Raw genomic sequence first — 14,614 nt, forward strand, 5'->3', positions numbered from 1 at the left:
TGTTTCCTTTTGTCTTTCCTTTAAGTGTGTCAGTAAAGTATAGAAAATACAAATTGTTGGGCGCCTTTGTTAAGGTTTGCTGACAGTGATTTCAGATTTAGAGGTAGTACATTATGTGAAAAATTCCTGTGCACACAGATAGCAGTAATACTTCAAACTACTGAATGTTCCCAAGTGGGTGACTCTTGTACCTATTCATAGCTACGTGACAGTTGGTGCAGGCTCCAGGGGGAGTTTTGGCTAGGTTATATATAATCCAGTGCTGACCTTTGAGATGTGCAAGTAATTCGAAATTAAAATGTGAAGAGGTAGTGGGTTTGGGGTTTGGTTTTTTTGGGGTGTTTTTTTGTTTGTGTTTCCCCCCTGCAGAGAGAGAGAGAGAGAGTGTGTGTGTGTGTGTGTGTGTGTTCTCCAGGGGTGGAAGGAAGATTCCAAAGTTTGTGCATGCATGGACTGTTGGAACAGAGGAGCTTGTGTGACTGGTTTAATAGTTCCTTAACCCTTCACTCACTCCTTCCATAAATTCAAATCCCCTTCTGAAGTCACAAAACAAAGTCTGCTATGCTTTTATCTGCAAGCTGGCATTCGCCATCCACATCTGTCATGGTTTCTGAATGTGTTAGAAGGGCACGCAGGGAGCTATAACTTTCCAGGTGTGCTTTCTTTTTTTTTTAGTGAAGAGGTAATTATTCTCTACATGAAGAAGAACTCTGAAATGTTTCACCTTATTTTTAAGGGTAATAGTGTGAAATCTCTAGAAACATCTCAGAACTTATGCTTCATATGATGGAGGGCAGCTGTTCAGCAGTGTGGGTTTTTTTTTTTTTTTTTACTGGGGGAGGATTAAACTGCTATGGTTTCACGTTATGGTTTGGTTTTGGTTTTGCAAGTTAGTATCAAACAGCTTTTACTTTTCTTGACAGACTATGCATGTATTGGAATGATGGAAGAAATGCTTTCTTCTGATTTTCTTCAGCTATCGCAAATAAGACACACCACCACCTTCTGTAAATAAGGATGCTGTGGAATCAGTGAGCAATGTTATAAAATGAGAAGAGCACAAGCAGAAATAATCCATCCTTAAATTAAAAAAAGCTGGCTGCTTAAGTGTAGCCTGTACAGGGCCTGAGGTCTGCTGTTCTCTAATAGTTCTTGATGTCTCACATTTGAAGTGTTATAACTAGTATCAAAGAGTTGTGACTGTAAACGTTTTACCAGAAAATCTGTATGGAACTAGCTCTTTAATACAACTATAAAATGAAAATCCTATTTTTTTAATTTTTCTTTTTATTCCATTGTACCAACTGGAAGACTTGTTTGAACAAACTGAAGATGTTTCCCTTAACGTTTTACCAGAAAATCTGTATGGAACTAGCTCTTTAATACAACTATAAAATGAAAATCCTATTTTTTTAATTTTTCTTTTTATTCCATTGTACCAACTGGAAGACTTGTTTGAACAAACTGAAGATGTTTCCCTTAACCTTGACTGATGGGGAAATAGAAATATTTACATTTGGTGTAGGATGTATTAAGACAGAAACTGAATTTTTTATTCTGCCATCATGTCAGACTTTGACCTGAGGAATACTGTTTTGTCTAATTATGGTATACATTTATCATTTGAAAATGTATCAATGCAGGTATTACAGAAGACATGAAGGCTAACATTAAGTGGCTAAAACAATTTTATCTGAAGAACTAGTGTCAAGTATTTCAAAGGTGTGAATTCAGACAAACACTCTCCTGAATTCATTGTTCATGGGCAGAATTATGAAATGTATTTTAATACAAGCAACTGAAAGTGCCATTATATTGCTGTCATCTTGGTACAAAAGTGATTCAAACCCCTGTCTTTAAGTGGGTAGTGGACATTTGAGTAACTGAAAAGGAAAGCTGAAGTTAGTATTGGATTAAGAATAAACTTCCCATAAAAGTGTATCAGTTGTGTGACAGTTAAATTCATACAAAAACATTACCTGCTGATTTTTGTGATTTCCCTTCCCTCCACTAAAGTGTCCAATCCAACTGTAACTTTATTACAATAGAGACTTTTAATATAAAGATCACAGAAATTATCAATTGATCAAATTATCTTTGACATTGACATGTATCTGCAGATAATCTGAATGGCTTTCAGCTGTGACTTGTTCATCCTAGGAATGACTAATTTACATAAATGTTGTAAAATGTGCTTTTCTTTGAAAATTTGAAGTCACAAGATTGTATTGTTGGTCTCTTCTTGCCCTCTAGGAATGCAACTAGAGCATTTACTAGGGCAAGTGCTGATGGTACAGCAATACAATTCAGTACAATTGATTCTATTATATCACAATCTACACTTATGTAATAGCACAATTTACATCCCTGTCAACTATTCCCTGCTGGCAGCAAGGACAGCCTAATTCTGTTAATAGCAGGATGAGGATGCCGCTTTAGCCAGCAGCAGATTGACTCTTAACAATCCCTAGGAGCACTGCGCTACAATGTAGCAGTCTTCATTATCGGTTAGCTTAAACCTGCCCTCTCCCCTGTATTTAAACAGGCTTTCCAGTTTCAGGTAGTGTATTTCAGTGATCTGATAACCAGCTGTATTTATTTGTACCATATAAATGCAAGAAGTGTTTTTAAAATTTTTTTTCACAGTACTACTACTTCCTTTCATTCTGGTATACTAATGCTCAAGGACATGTTTATTGTGCTAGAGACCTTCATTATGTGAATATTTCCTTGAAAAAATATGTCTAAATTCTAGTTTAAAATGCACACGTGCTTGCAGGGAGTTGAATCTGTTTCTGCTGTTTTGTGGGGTTACATGGTATTGATCAGAAACATACAAAAGGAGTAAGACGGGTCCCTTTCCTATAAGGGAACGGACACATTTCTTTACAGAGAAATCACTGGTAGAACATTGCAGTAGAATTGCACTTCAGTACATTTTTTTAGTAAGTTAATTATAAATTACCTAAGGAGACCTGACTTTCAAAAATGGTATTGAGAAGGCTAGTCTAATTAAATGGAGATAAAATGCTTAAGTTCTATAATTAAAAAGGCATCACAACCAGCTAGATGACTGCTTTAATACCTGACCACTTTTCAACTCCATATGTGGATATTTAAAGGGGAATTTTCCTCTTGTCTCATGTTGCAGTGAGTGACCTCCCTGATGCTATGCAGGGTATGTCACATACCCTTTACCATTTTCATCCTTAATACTTAACCAGACTTTCTCTGGACATTTCCAGATTTTTCAAGAGACTGTAAGCAAGCAACTGAATGAACATACTGGATCTATCCTATCTGAGTACTCTCCAAGTCTGGACATAAGACAGTGATGCAGGAACTATTGTTCTGAAGAGACTCTACACCAACTTTGCTGAAGCAAAATTAATCATGTCTGTTACTCTGAAGGACTACAGCACACACCCAGTATTCTGACAGTTTACAGAGATTTTTGAAACTGGTTTTGGGTTTTGAGTTTTTTTTTTTGTTGTTTTTTTTTCGCCAGAGAAATTATAGCTGACCTAATTCTGCATGGCCCTAGATAGAAGTTAGCACAGTTATACCACACTAAAAACATCCCTGAATCACATGTCCCATCAATGGGAACTCTTCCAAAATTCAAATAATGGTATTTTCTAGGACATAAGAAAGGCACCTATTTTTGCATTGTTGGTTCTGTGGCAGGATTTCGCTACACACCACAGTTCAAGCATGTATTGTTAGGCTTTTGCATCCATTGACACAGCTGCTGATGCAGTGCATTTAGTGAGATGGGTTAGGGAGAAAAGCCACTTTTCACTTAACTAAGTAATAAATATCTCATTCTCACCAAAACCTGAAATTGATGGGGAACATGAGAGACTCAGTGAAGATTAATGTAGTTAATAGTCAGGGGCCTGTGAACAGAAATAAACCTTGAAATCTCAGGTCCCAAATGTTCTCAACAGCTTAAATCCAATTTGTTTATGATGGTGCATCTATGGAAAATACATAATTAAAGCATTTCATGGAATAGTATTTTAAAATGCTTATAAACTTAAAGACAACCCTGTTTCTAGCAGTAGGAATTATCAAAGTACTAATGGAAAGGAGGAACTTTAGAGCTGATGTTATTGCCACAACATTTTTACTTTGTGTGAAATTACTGAAATTGCAAGAGTTAATACACCACCATTGACTAATGCAATCAGTTATATTGTGAGATCTACAAAAAATAAGCTGCTCAAATAACCTTTTGGAGTGGGGGGAGGGAAACTAAATCCCTCCCCTCTGGACGACCACCGTCAGGCCTTGTTTAGGACCCGGAATTCCACTGGGAGCTAACGGTTTCGCTACTTCGGCCGCCGCGGCTCGGCAAGCAGGCCTAGCTACGCGCACGGGCTCCCCCAGTCGGGGGCGCCGACCAGCCGCGTACACTGAGAGAATTTTTTAGTCACAAATGCTCGATTTCACTCACTCCCTCGGCACGGACGCGCGGCGGGCTGGCCTGCGCCGCGCACGCACACGCTAAGGCCCAGCGGCGAGGTGTTACGCCGCTCGTTATAGGTTGAAAGCGGGGCGACCCCGCCTCCATCCCGAGCTCTGATTGGCTGGGGATGGAGCAGAGCCGACTCACTCTGTCACCGAGGCTCGGCGGAGGGATTGACTCAGCGGGAGGAGTGAGGCTCGTCATTGCGGACGGGCATTTTCGAGCTGTGATTGGTGCGAGGCGGTGGCAGCCTGTGATTGGCACGGCGGGAGGCGGGCACGCGCCGATTCTGCGCCTGGCGATTGGTGGAATCCAGGGAGACGGGAGCACCGGCGCGCAGCTATTGGAGGGACTGGCGTCCCCCCCTCCTTGAGGGCGGGCTTGGGCACGGGCCACCGCGATCCTGTCAGTGTGGGAGCGGCGCTGAGGGGAGCGGCGCGCTGCGCTCGTTCTGCCTGGCGCGGGCTGTCTTTTCCCTTCCTCCCTTCCCGTTTCTGCCCTCCCTCGCCTTTTTCGCTCCCTTCCTGGCGGCGGGGGGGGGGGGTCTCCCAATCTTGGTGGGGGCGGCGAAGCGTGATGGGGATGGCCGCACTCTTCTCTCCGCTCCGCCCCGCGCTGCGCTGCCGCCCTGGCCCCGCCGCCTTCCCCAGCTGCTGACAGCGTCGGCGGCCCCGCACCGCCCGCGTCCTGCGGATACCCCCGCGCGTCCCCAGGTGAGGGGGTGGTCTGCGTTGGAGCAGCTCGGCCCGGCGCTGGGGGCCGGGGGGCGGTGACCGGGCCGGCTGGCAGCCGGGGCGGGGGTGGGGTGGATGCCGTAATGCGGTGGGGGAAGGCGGGGGCTGCCGGTTTGCGCAGCTGCTCGGCGAGGGGGGAGGGGGGCGCCGCGGGTGGGATGGGGCCTGGGAGGTGGCGGGGGCAGCAAGCAGTGCTGGCCGGCCGGGGTGGCCCGGAGCTGTCAGGGCAGCGGCACAAGGGCGTGGGGCCTGACTCGGCCTTTCCTACTCATTTGCCCGATGTATATACTTGTCCCCTGGGACGCTCCCTTCCCCTTTCCCCCAGGCGTTGCGAGCTATGGCGGTGCGGCCGTTTCCCGTCCTTTTCCTCGTCCGAATCCCGTCCGCTGCGTGGGTCGCGAATTTCGCCGCGTTTCGCCGTCCTTTCTCTCTTTTCTAGCTCAGATGAGGTGGAGGCGGTAATTGCTTGTCCAGGAGGGAGGCACAGTGCCTCGGTCAGCTGCAAGACGCAAGAATGCGAAAGGATTGTGGTTTTCAGGGTGTTTTCTGTGGACCTGTGGGTAGTGGCTCTGTCCCTGGATTCAGTACAGAACAATTACTGAGGCAGCCATGTTGAGATGATCTGACAATCCTCTGTGAGCGGAGTCAGGAGGCAGGCGTCAGGAGACGGGATGACAGGCCTGGTAGTTTTGGGGTCATTGGCAGAATATGGGTATTAAATTGAGGTTGGAGAACTAGAATTCACCAGGAGCAGATGGTGGGTTCTTATCTGTTCTCTGAAGCTTAAAATCTGTTCCCACTAAATTTTAAAGTATATTTCTCTTCACTTCCAGTTCCTTCTTAGCTCAGTTCTTTTTGTCATGGCACAATCCAGTACATTGGCTTGTTGGTAACTAGCCATATGCTTATACGATCAGGTTTTCAGTGCCGCGCCAAGTTCTGCACCACTGTTTTATCTGGCATCTTCACTTAGTACAAAGATAGCAATTGGAAGTGTATGAGTTCAGCTGATATATCAGACTGTCATCACTACCAGATCCGTAGTCGAGGACCTAAAATTGGATTTGCTGGGGTCCTCTCGTTCATAAATCCCTGCTGCTCCTGACAGCTGTTTTGCTAACTTTCCATATACTAATCTCTACCCCTTGTTCATTTTCTTTCTTTAGAGTTGTTGTACCGATTAAGTTACAAGCAATTTTTTTTGTGTAAAAGTTAGCATATCCTCTGGTAGGCATACCTATGCAAACACAATGCAAGGCTGGCTACGTTAAATAAAAGTGATGCTTCTTTTTGTGATGTGTGGTGGTGGTTTTTTCTTTTCTTCTTTTTTTTATTTTACTGTAGAGATATGGATTCTGAGTGTTATTTTTGTAACCGCTTTGGACTTGTTGCAATTTCTCTGAATATATAAATAATAATTTGCATCGTAATCCCTACTCTTTTTGAAATAAAGTTACAAGCAACAGCAGTATGCTCTGTGTTTTGACCTTGCATAAAAACTGGTTTGTCAGACCTTTCAAATACATCCAAGGATCCAAGGAAGAGCTTGTTTCCTTAAATGTTTGTGTGAAAGTCCAAATCCAGTTACAAGTGCTTTAAGACCATGAAGGGTGGTTGACCAACATCATTGGATTTGTCAGCTTGAATAACAGAAAACAGACAAGATACTTAGATTGTTTAATGACATGCTTTAATATTGAGCCTTACTGTGTGACTCGCAGGGTGGATGGTGGATATCTTTTAATAACAGTTTAAAATAAGTGTGAAATTAATATGTAGGATTTGCTTTTGTGCTGATGGAGCTCACTAAACAACTCAAATATTATCCACCACCTGTTTTAGAGCCAGTGGTATACCATGTCAAAGACCCAAGCATGCAGTTCCCTTCTTTACTTGGTTCCTGATAGGAATCATATGGACTAAACGTTGAAAGATACATAGCTAGTAGATTCTTTCCAGGACGTTAGCAGAATGATTCATTCTAGCATAGATGGCAGCCTTCTAAGTAAGTATATAATGAACATATAAAATACAGGGTGTTTTTTTTTCTTTTTAAAGATTGTTCTACCAAATCTGTACCACAGACTGTATTGCACATTTTGTTTTGCTCTGTTGCAAGTTACATCTCCTCTTACCACTCTATAGACAGTGTTTTGTAGTAGTAACTGATACTACTGGAAATGTGAACCCTGAAAAATTACTTGCAGTTTATTATCTGTGAAGCTATGCAACTTGGTCTCACTTTATTTTATTGTTCTGTATGATGAGGGCAATACTACCTTTCTAAAATGTTACAACTAGTTAAAATTACAGATAAGTGGGGGGTGGGAAAACCCTTCAAAACCCAAAAAAACTTATGGATTAGAAAGATATATTTGTTTTGGTTAATTTTCTTACTAATGAAAATTAAATCTTGCATAGTAAGACTATATTCAAAACATCTAAAATCCATGTGCAACTACAATTAGGCATTTTGCTTACTTCAGCTATGAAAAATAGCATAGTTGAGAATGAATGAGATTTAAAATTGCTCCACATCCGATTTTCTTTGAGCGCAAAAGTTAAGAGTTTGGAAAAGTTTGTAATCGCAAAAATCTAGCAGTTAAATTTTTATGCTGTAGTTGGTGATTTTGTGATCTGTTGTGTAAGAATATCTTCACAGCTGTGTCTCAAAGAAGGCTATCATATAGCTAGTACACATGGAGACTGGCGATGTGCTTTTCATGTTTTAATCTTGTGAATATGATGTTCAGAGGTACTCAGGAATTATTTATTTTTTTTAAGTAGATGATTCTTTCACTCCATCTTCTGTTTGCCAGTGTCCTAGATATACTAGTTATCTGCAGAACTTAATGTAGTGTTCTGAGAGGTATTTCTGTGAAAACATCAGAAAAAAAATTTTTCTTTGTGGGACTCTTCAGTAAGAAGGGAAAATGAGCTCTCTGTTTCATAAATAATATTATAAGAACACATTGGTTGTATTTTTGTTTTCTTAAAAAAATATTAAAAAATCCCTGTCATTAATGGCCTGTAATCATTGGTCCTTGTGGAAAGTTGACAGAACTATGATTTTCACATTAATATGGCTAGATGGGGAAAAGAAAGATGAGAACCACTAAGCCACTGTCAGTTAGAGCTTCTGTGATGTGCTACACCCTATGAAATTCCACTGACTTAACTTTTTTTGCAATCTGACAAGTTATAAACTGTGTTACTATGAACTTGATAATAACAGATTTTTGCACTCAGAAACAGAATGTTTAGTGGCCATATACAGTAACATTCCTGTTTTCTAGTAGCAGTATTCAGGGTCAGTTAAGTAGTATGTCTGGGATGTATCAGGATTAGTCTGGTCACTTAGCTTTCATGGGAGGGCACAGGTACTTATGCAAGGGTCATGCTAAGAAGGGAGAGCAGAAATTCCGGACAGTAGATACTGAAGAAGGTTTATAATGAAGCTGCGTGTTTGATAAACTTTGTTATATAAAAGCAGGCACCTCTTGGCAAGACTGAGTAAAGCAGTCCTCTAAAACAACCCAGAATCTCCATTAAACTTGAAAGAGCATGCAAATTTATTCCCATTACTTCTTTGCTCTATTATGTGTTTAAGTTTTTAGTGAAATTTCTTAAAATCCTATAGTAACCTGAAGTTGACTATGTGGCTGTCTCATGAATCATTATTCTAGCAGTTTTCTGTACCACTGACATTGAAATGAACAAGTTGGCTTGTTCATAAAGGCATTCCTATTCTTCTGGTCTGATGGGATGCTTTGCGTACCCTCTAAAATAAGGAACACTTTAAATTACTTCTACCTGGAGTAGTTGAGTGTCTGCCTTTTTCATGGGATGGCATTAATGAAGTAATGCAGTTTTATTAAGAACTTCTTGTACTGTGTGAAGTTGTGTCATAACCTGAATTAAGCATGTATAAGTAATTTTACCAGCTGTAGAACTTACTTTAGAGCTGAAATGCTGCTACTTGAGATCTACTAGTAGTTTTGTATTTTTGTGGCACTGTGATTACAACCATGGAAAAAGCATTTCATTAGTTATGTGGTGTGTAGCTAACCAGAAAAGATGATGTTAAGATTTCTGGCCCATGCGTAGTGACTTGTGCGTGGTAGAGTTCGGCCCACATTACCTCAGATTCAAGATAGAAATGACTGCATTGAGTCAGACCAGAGATTCATCTAGTCTTCAGCAGTGGCCGTAGCAGGCGTTTAAAATACAAGGATAAATCAACCATGTCATCTTGTTCTCAGTATAGTCTTCCAGGTTCTGAGGGTCTGTGCCGTGGAGGTTTTCCTAGCTAAGGGTGGTAGCTTTTCCCTAGATCTTGATGGCTTTTTTTCTTTGAATCTCACTGCTTTTTGAGCATCTTTAGCTTCAGTACTGACTCCTGCAACAGTAGTTAAACTGCTTACTTGTAGTCCAAGTGAAAAACTTTGTTCTAATGGAAAAAGTTCCTTGAGGACAATGCAATTGAACCAATCTTAATTAACCCTATGTTTTAATACTGTCTCAGATGTGCCTTGAAGTTTGGATTGTGGGTATTTGGAATAGTTTCCTGCTAACTCAAGTGCTTCATTGTTTGGATGCAGTAGGATTTGAACAAGTATTTTCATAATCAAGATGAATTTACTAGTGAACATTTGCTGAAGATAGGTAGTAATATTTACCCTGAAGGCAATAATCTTTAATTCCTCTTCTTCCTTAGAGTGCTGTGTCCTTTAATCACTAGATATAGAGTAGGAAATGAGTTTTTATTTCCTTTGTGAAGAGGAATTTCCCAGGAATGTAAAGGGTTCTTTAAAGTTGTTGGGTACACCTTTTTCTCTGGAATGGTGTGTGTATTGAAAGTCAGTGTGATATGGCCCATCACACTTGTGTTAGTTTTAATATTATTGCTAATGTGTTGTGACAGCAAGGGTTGACAGCTAGAGAACCTAGATATGTAGTATACGGTTAGCTACCTCATGCTGAAATCTAAGTAGCTGTATCTTTACTGCTAAAATTATCTTTTGTTAGGTTAAGCCTAACACATGTTGCAACCAGGTCTTCATTTTGGTATTGGCATCCCTACCTTCTGGGAGGAAAACCAAGTAATGAAAACAAATATGTTTGTACACTTCAAAAAAGCTGCTTCAGGTGACAGAAGTGACTAAGGAGACAGTGTACTGGTGCTGTTAAGTGTATTTCCAGTTCTGTCTTTGAAGTGACAGCCTTCAGGGAGGTGGGTGGGGTGGGGGTGATTGCAGAGCAGAAATTGAAGTAATCAAACAACTTTGAACCTCCCTAATTGTATCAACGTCTTTAATGCAATAGCTGTAAATAACTAAATTATATTTTTCTCTTCAGAAAACACTAACAAGAAGGATAACCTGAAACACTCTTGATCCCTTCGCTTTCAATTTCTTGACTGCAATACAAGCAACCAGAATGTCGGGGGCTTCAGTGAAGGTGGCTGTTCGGGTCCGGCCCTTCAATTCCCGAGAAACCAGCAAAGAATCCAAATGTATCATCCAGATGCAAGGCAACTCAACCAGTAAGTTTTTTTTAATCTCCTAAGGGAGTCTTTCTCTCGTCTCTCCCTTCCTGCTTAACACTCTTCTTTTTGTCAGAGTAAACTGAGCACGTACCCATTATATTATATAGAATTACTCTTTTAGGGAATCTTCTCTTCTGAGGCTGTTGTTGCAGACTGGATGGTCTCTGAATTTGAATAAAAATTTTGTCTGAATGATGAGTATTTTGATTTTGATGCAGTTTATGGTGTTTGCTTCTGATGACTTGAGAATTCTACAGAAAGATTGTAATACCAAGGTGAAAATTTTCTTTTAACTTTATTAAGTGTATGGGAATATCGTGTAGACTGATAGATACAGGGAGACATAGCAGACCACCACATGCGAATTGTTGTGGTGTAACTCCTGCTTGGGCCTGGTGCTTTAGTTCTTGGTGTACTTATTCTGCACTCTGTGCCTTTGTTGAGGAGCATAATTTGAGTGAGAAAGTTGAGGAGAAAAGGATGTTTTATGCTTTATAGATCAGATGTCTAAACAATGTCACAATAGCAAACTACATAAAATCATCTCATTTTCTAACCCATTAGAACTGTTAGGGTTCTTAACTGTTGTGGGTGTAGTTTGGAGGAGAAGACTCTTTTATGAGAAAATGAGTATGGGCACACCATTTATTGATTTTTATTTTATTTTTTTAGTTTTATTTTTTACATGCTTCTAAAGGTAAAGACAGTATTGATGCCATTTGCTGCAGCATCATTGCTCATGTGTTGACTAATAGCTCTACCTATAAACTGCTGCTGTTATGGTAGTTTTTCATTGTTAGGTAATCAAGTAGAGTCATCTTGTCTATATAGCTATAGGAAATAAGGTTCCAAGAACACAGAGTTACTTTGCTGTCAATTACTTGAGTATTTACTTATGCTTGTTAATACAAAGGAAGTTTCATACAGGCTCCTCCATATTAATTTTATTTTTTTTAGTCAAGGTTGTACTTCAGCCTGCTTCTGCAAAGGAATTTAAGTCCTGGTTGTGGTCACTTAAATTATATACAGTATTTATGGTTTCATTGGAAGAGAGGCATCATACAGAAGAGAGCTTGCTTTTCAGTGCAGTAAATTCTTATCTTCAGACCTTATGTGGAATATTGCCCAAAGAAACTTGTTTTAGTTTGATCTCAAAACTTCCACTTAATTTGGTGTGGAGGGATGTTTAGAAATCATCTCATGTAGAAACAGGTGCTTGTATCCCACCATTGCCTGCCAACTTTCAGACCAAACCAGTGCAGAATGAAAGAACTATAGACTTCATTAGATGGCATTTGTTACAGAAACGCCACCAAGCTGTGAACTACAACAGCACTACTGGTGCCACTGTAATGGGTTTTCTTGCTGCTGTCATGACATGACAGCAGTAATTTTAGATGCTTAAGATTTTTGAACTCCAGGAGCCTGTGGAAGCTGCTTGTTTGTGGTACAGTGACAGAGGTGACCAGTGAATCTCTGTCTGAGTTTGAAATGTGGTTCCTTTTCTTGACCAGTGTCAAAAGACATTGGTTCTGTTACTGAATGCTAGGGCTGCACTACAAAGGTGTGTTTTTAAGGAACTGCATCAGCTTTCAAAAGGAGAAAAATGTTACCAGACTTACCTAGTTGGAAATTTCTTCACAGCTTTGGCTATATTTTGTGCTCTGGAAATGTTCTAATCTGTAGCCTTCTATTTGAGTCCTATGGCTCTGATACAAGAAGGGTGATATGACAGATGGTCAGGTTTAAGTCATCAGGGGCCATTACAGACTGGGAAAGGAATCATCAGTTACATGTTTTTACAATCTGTGGGCTATTTTTCCCCTGTATTTCTCTTAGAGGAGAAATACAGAAGGAAGCAGCAGACGGGGGTAATTTTACTTGTTGGGTGGAAGAAGATCATCTAATAAAAGATATGAATAAGGAATTGTTTGGTGGGGAAAAAACCTGAGAAGAAGTCTTTTCTCCAAAGAATCTTCCTAATGAAGCTGATGCACATAACTTCAAGTTGAAGTTGTTCTGGTGTGCTTTTAGGCTACGTGTTAGGTTTGGGGGCTGAGTGCTGTTGCTGTTTCTGTCAGGATTCTTTTTCATGATCCCTCAGTCTTTGCAGCTCACAGTTAACATTATTTAACTCATTATTAATGTCTGAGGTTGTTGACTAAAAGCCAACTACACAAAGTGACAATGTATTTGACTCTTGTGCCTGTTGCAGCAATTTCAAAATAAAGGGAGTTCAGTAGTAATTCTAGCCTATGGAGGTTCTGCTTCATACTTTCAAAAGTGTTGGTGAAATGATCAAGGCTTACATACCTTGCTTCTGAGAAGGTTATTTTTTCATTTGAACACTAGTCAAGTTGCCAGGAGGCAAATCTAAGAGGCTCGTGATATCTGGAGTAGTGACTATTTTAAGCCTTCAAGACAGTTAACAGTTCCCTTGTCTTGGAATTTAGCCTAATGGACTATTGTGATGGACAGGATTGATGAGACAGTGTGAAGTCTGGTAGCTAAGAAGGGGTTTTGACTGTTACTTAAACTTTACTTCTTTAAGCATTGATTGGCCAAGCTGTTCTACAAATCTTTTGTGGGTCCCGAGTTTATAAACTTGTCCAAGTCTGTTCTGTAAATGAATTGGCTGATACAGGCAGAGACTACATCCTAGTTAAACTGGGGCTAGGTGCTTCGGATTATTTTAAGGAAAATACTGTAGAGATACAGTTAATAAAGTCTATCACAGGTGTGCTCCATTTATGGTTTTTTTTTTAATTGAATGTATGAAAAAAGGAGTGTGTTTTGACATCCATAATAGGGTATATTCTTGAAATCAGAATGTCACCAGGGTTGCTGCCGGACACGCTGCTTTTGTTTGTCTGCTTTTGTGTGAATTTGGCTGTTTACAGCTTTTGGGATTGCCTGTCATTCATGGTGGGCTTGCCAGCAAATCAGTGCATCCTCCTGGGTTAGAAAGCTTATTCTCAGTTTTGTTATTGAGTTTACCTTTGCCTTAGAAGCAAAACAAGTGTAATTTTGTTGTGGGCTTGAGGTCTTCTACAGAATTAACTTGTTATCCTATCTGGCTTTTATGTCATTTCCTTGTAGAAGATCAAGACCTTTAATCAAGATCTATAGTAGATCTCCATCTTTCTCATTTCTCAGTGTTTAAAAAATGACAGTGTAGCTGAATACAGTTTTATATAAGTCTTTAATCTCAGGAAAATGGGAGTTCTTACAAAGGTTTTTAGCTCTCAGTGTTAATGGCACTTATTTTGAGTAATTAGGACTTCTGTTTTTGTGTCAGAAGGATGCAAAATATGGGAATATTGAAATTGGTACTTGAAACATACTGTTTGTGTATCTCTTTTTCTTTTTTTTTGCTACTATACTAAGATGACAAGACAAAATTTTTTTCCACTTTATGGTTGCAAAGGTATTGATCTGCAGTAATACACTAGCTTGCACTATAAGAATTGTCAGTCTTTATGTTTTTAAAATACATTGCAAAAATGAAATTCTGCAGTCCAGCTGAAGTCACGTGTGCTGACTGCATTAAGGGGCTGGTATTTTGGCAGAAAGCCTGTGCTGCTCAGATCATATCTAATTGCAGATGGTATCCATTTGAATGATACTGCCAAAAGCTCTTCAGTGGAAACGGGAGAAGTGGGGGTAGGAGAATAGATGGTAACAGAGGAATTCTTAAAGACGGGAGAAGTTAGAAGCTGCAAAATGCTTTCCAAAGAAAAGGTAATGTCACCATCAAATCACTAATCAAAAACCTACTGTAACTGAGTAGGATTATAAAGATGACCATTATTTTTTTTTATTATTATCACTTAGATATGATATTACAAAACATAAGATTTG

The 14,614-nt window shown here is 40.1% G+C and overlaps 1 protein-coding gene across 30 annotated transcripts in view; it reads left to right on the plus strand.

The window, feature by feature from the left end:
• The first annotated feature begins 4,854 nt into the window (after positions 1 to 4,854).
• Positions 4,855 to 14,614, plus strand: part of KIF1B (kinesin family member 1B) — a 96,641-nt gene continuing 86,881 nt past the window's right edge. For 19 of the 30 annotated variants that reach the window (XM_040585424.1, XM_040585427.1, XM_040585437.1 and 16 more), the window contains exons 1-2: positions 4,855 to 5,184; positions 10,564 to 10,750. In XM_040585424.1, the coding sequence (XP_040441358.1) occupies positions 10,645 to 10,750 (106 nt within the window). In that variant the 5' untranslated portion in view covers positions 4,855 to 5,184; positions 10,564 to 10,644. The remainder of the gene's footprint in view (positions 5,185 to 10,563; positions 10,751 to 14,614) is intronic. The other 11 variants (XM_040585453.1, XM_040585455.1, XM_040585444.1 and 8 more) reach the window with 2 other exon arrangements.

The sequence above is a fragment of the Falco naumanni genome, chromosome 3, assembly GCF_017639655.2.
Source record: "Falco naumanni isolate bFalNau1 chromosome 3, bFalNau1.pat, whole genome shotgun sequence".
NCBI classification, from domain to species: domain Eukaryota; kingdom Metazoa; phylum Chordata; class Aves; order Falconiformes; family Falconidae; genus Falco; species Falco naumanni.